The 3,040-nt window shown below is 37.7% G+C and overlaps 1 protein-coding gene across 2 annotated transcripts in view; it reads left to right on the forward strand.

Moving 5' to 3' along the window:
- Positions 1 to 3,040, forward strand: part of TNPO3 (transportin 3) — a 102,216-nt gene that overhangs the window by 72,464 nt on the left and 26,712 nt on the right. For both annotated transcript variants that reach the window (XM_003789744.3, XM_023513204.1), the window contains 2 exons: positions 966 to 1,026; positions 1,915 to 2,055. In XM_003789744.3, coding sequence (XP_003789792.1) covers positions 966 to 1,026; positions 1,915 to 2,055 — 202 coding nt within the window. The remainder of the gene's footprint in view (positions 1 to 965; positions 1,027 to 1,914; positions 2,056 to 3,040) is intronic.

Here is a 3,040-nt window from a genome sequence, read left to right on the forward strand (position 1 = left end):
CTGCTTGGGAGGTGGAGGCAGGAGACTTGCTTGAGCCCAGGAGGTAGAGGTTGCTGTGAGCTGTGATGCCATGGCACTCTACCCAGGGGGACAGCGTGAGGCTCTGTCTCAAAAAAAAAAAAAAAAAAAAGTTTCGTAGAAGCCTTATCCAGGATAAGTTAAAGGCATTGTTTTCACTGATTAATTACTGTCCACAGGGATCTATTCTCTTGAGTTGGTGCAGTGCTTTCCTCACATAATTAGGAGAGTCTTGTTGCATGCCATTCTGAGAGTCTATTAAAGACAACCTTTATTTCCCAATAAATGAAAGAAAATCTGCAGTAAATATAAATGCCTGAATTAAAGAAAGTTAGATTTGTATGAAGTTGCTATTGAGCTTTTTAAAATTAAAGAGTGGCTTTCTTCTAAAGAGTTGGTAGTTAATGATTCAAGGTTCCCTGCTCCCCCTTGCTTTTTTCCCAATTATTGGGCTCTAGAATTAGACGGAGGAGTGGCTTTGACCCATTGTGGTTAGGCCCATACTGTTTTATTTGGTTTAGACAAGAACTGTGAGAAATATCTTTGGTGGAGTACTATTCCTACAGTTTTTTCTCTTTTAATGCTAGGAGTGGTGTAGTACTTGGTTTCTCTAATTTAGAAGGAACTACACATTCAGGTTTATAGGGGGAAAAAATGGAAAAGACTGGGAGTACCCTTCAGGTCATGTACCCTGAGTTAGATTGAATTTGCATATTTGAATAGAAGTGACTTAGATGTGGCAAAAAATGGTAGGATGATTTAAAATATGGGGTTTTGTTTATTTGAATGGAGTAGAAGAAAAAGGTGTTGATGTAAGTAAATTACTTTACCATCTGGTTTTCTTTATGTGATGGGAATGATACTAAATAAGCAAGTAGGGATCAGGACTCTGGGTCCACAGTGAAATTGTTCTTCTTTCACTATTTTGGGCTGTTGTCTTTTTCCAGACACACCAATCCCATTGTGGAAAATGGACAGACTCATCCGTGCCAAAAAGTCATACAGGAAGTAAGTGCTAATGGATGCCTGTGGAATCAAAGCTTTCTTCTTTTTTCCTTACAAGTCTTTGGGTAACTCAATAAAGAAGGTACTGTCTTCCAGTTTCATAGGGAGATTGATTATGTTGATATGGTTTCAATTTCAGTGGGATGAGGGACAGAGCTATCCAAATATTTATTATTTTATATTTGATAACAAAACAAGCCATGGGGAAATAGACAAAAGGCCTGAGGAAGTAGAAGAAGATTAACTGTGTGACTCCTAGAGTTCCTAGGAGGCCTGATCAATATTGGCACAATATTGTTGACAAAGCTGGTGATGTCACTTCTTATCAATACATATTTCCCCTCTACTTTTTTTCACTGATGGTAATGTGAGGATGTTAAGGTGAAAAGTCATGTTTTGAGAAGTGCTTTCAGACTTCAGGGGAGCTACTACATAAATACCACATATTCTTAAGTGTTCAGTGTTATCAACTGATGCCATTTCCTAAACTCTAGTCCTTTTTGTTCAAGGGTTTTGGCCTTCTTGGAACTACCTTTTAACTTCTCATCCTCTATAACTCATACTTATTCTTTTCATTGTCTCTCAGGAAGTCTGAAGTTCAGGAAAATGTGTCTCTCTCTCTGTCTTTTAGCAAAGTTAGACGTGTCTTTCTTCCTCTTTTAAAGAGTCAGTGTGTTTTTCTTAATAAGTAGTATGGTTTTGTGGTGGGTTGGGTATTGAACCTGTTTATACCAGCCAGAATCAGATGATGGGTGTTCCTATGTTTCATCTGAATTACTTAAATCCAGAATGAGTTATTTAAGTCAAATCAAATGTTACCAACTAGGAGTATATTTTCAGCCATTGGTTGTTGATTATTTTCTTTCTTGTGCTCTTTTACTTTTGATTTAGATATGGCCAGTTTTATCTGAGACTCTAAATAAGCACCGGGCTGACAATCGTATTGTAGAACGGTGTTGCAGGTGTCTGCGCTTTGCTGTTCGCTGTGTAGGCAAAGGATCTGCAGCCCTGCTGCAGCCACTAGTCACACAGGTCAGTTCTTCAAGAGAAGGGAAAATGTGGAATAATAGGACTTTTTAGGACAAATCTTTGATGAAATTCATTGCTTGTTTTTATTAAATAACAAACTAAAAAATACTTGAAAGAGAGCAGTACCTGTGGAAGATATGTTGTCTATAAAGAAAATAGTTTATCATCTCTTCTGTATAGTGGTAGTCTAAATAGCAACACATTCCTGTGTGAAATTATGTGAAGAGAATGATTTTCATTCTCTTCAGAACTATTGCTATAGAATGTATGGGTACATTGTACAATGTACATGTTTTATATTGATTTCTTTGGGGGAAAATGTGCCAAGTCAAGCTTTGTTATTTCTTGGCCTTGAAGGGATTTTCTTTCATCTTAACCCCAGGTGGTTCATATAAGTCTCTTCTCAAAAATAAATTTGATTTTTTTAATCATTAAGATTGATGTATGGTATGACTACTGATGAAGTTAAGATCATATTAACATATAGAATACTCTATATGAGATGATTATACTTAGGTCATTAAGTAACTTGTGTTGATATTTAACCTTACAGCAGGAACCAGGACTAGGGCAAATCAAGGGCACAGATCTAGGGCACAGGTCAGGCCTGGTGGCTCATGTCTGTAATTCTAGCACTTTGGGAGGCCATGGTGGGACAATTCCTTCCGGGAGTACAACACCATCCTGGGTAACATAGTGAGACCACCATCTCTACAAAAAATAAGAAAAATTAGCCAGCTGTGGTGGTGCATGCCTAAGGTGACCAGACGTCCTGCTTTTCAACAATTTGTCCCACTTCCTGTGGCGTTTTTAAAAAGTCCTGATTTTTGGAAAGAATGCATGACAAGCTAGGGAACAGTGGGAGAATGGGAAGGGAATATACATTTCAGCTGCTGAAAAGGTTAATGTAACTCCATTTGGGAATGAAGAGGTTAATGTAACTCCATTTGGGAATGAAAAGGTTAATGTAACTTCATTTGGAAATGAA

Source organism: Otolemur garnettii, unplaced genomic scaffold (assembly GCF_000181295.1).
Source record: "Otolemur garnettii isolate 467f Iridium unplaced genomic scaffold, OtoGar3 scaffold00037, whole genome shotgun sequence".
In the NCBI taxonomy this organism is placed as follows: Eukaryota; Metazoa; Chordata; class Mammalia; order Primates; family Galagidae; genus Otolemur; species Otolemur garnettii.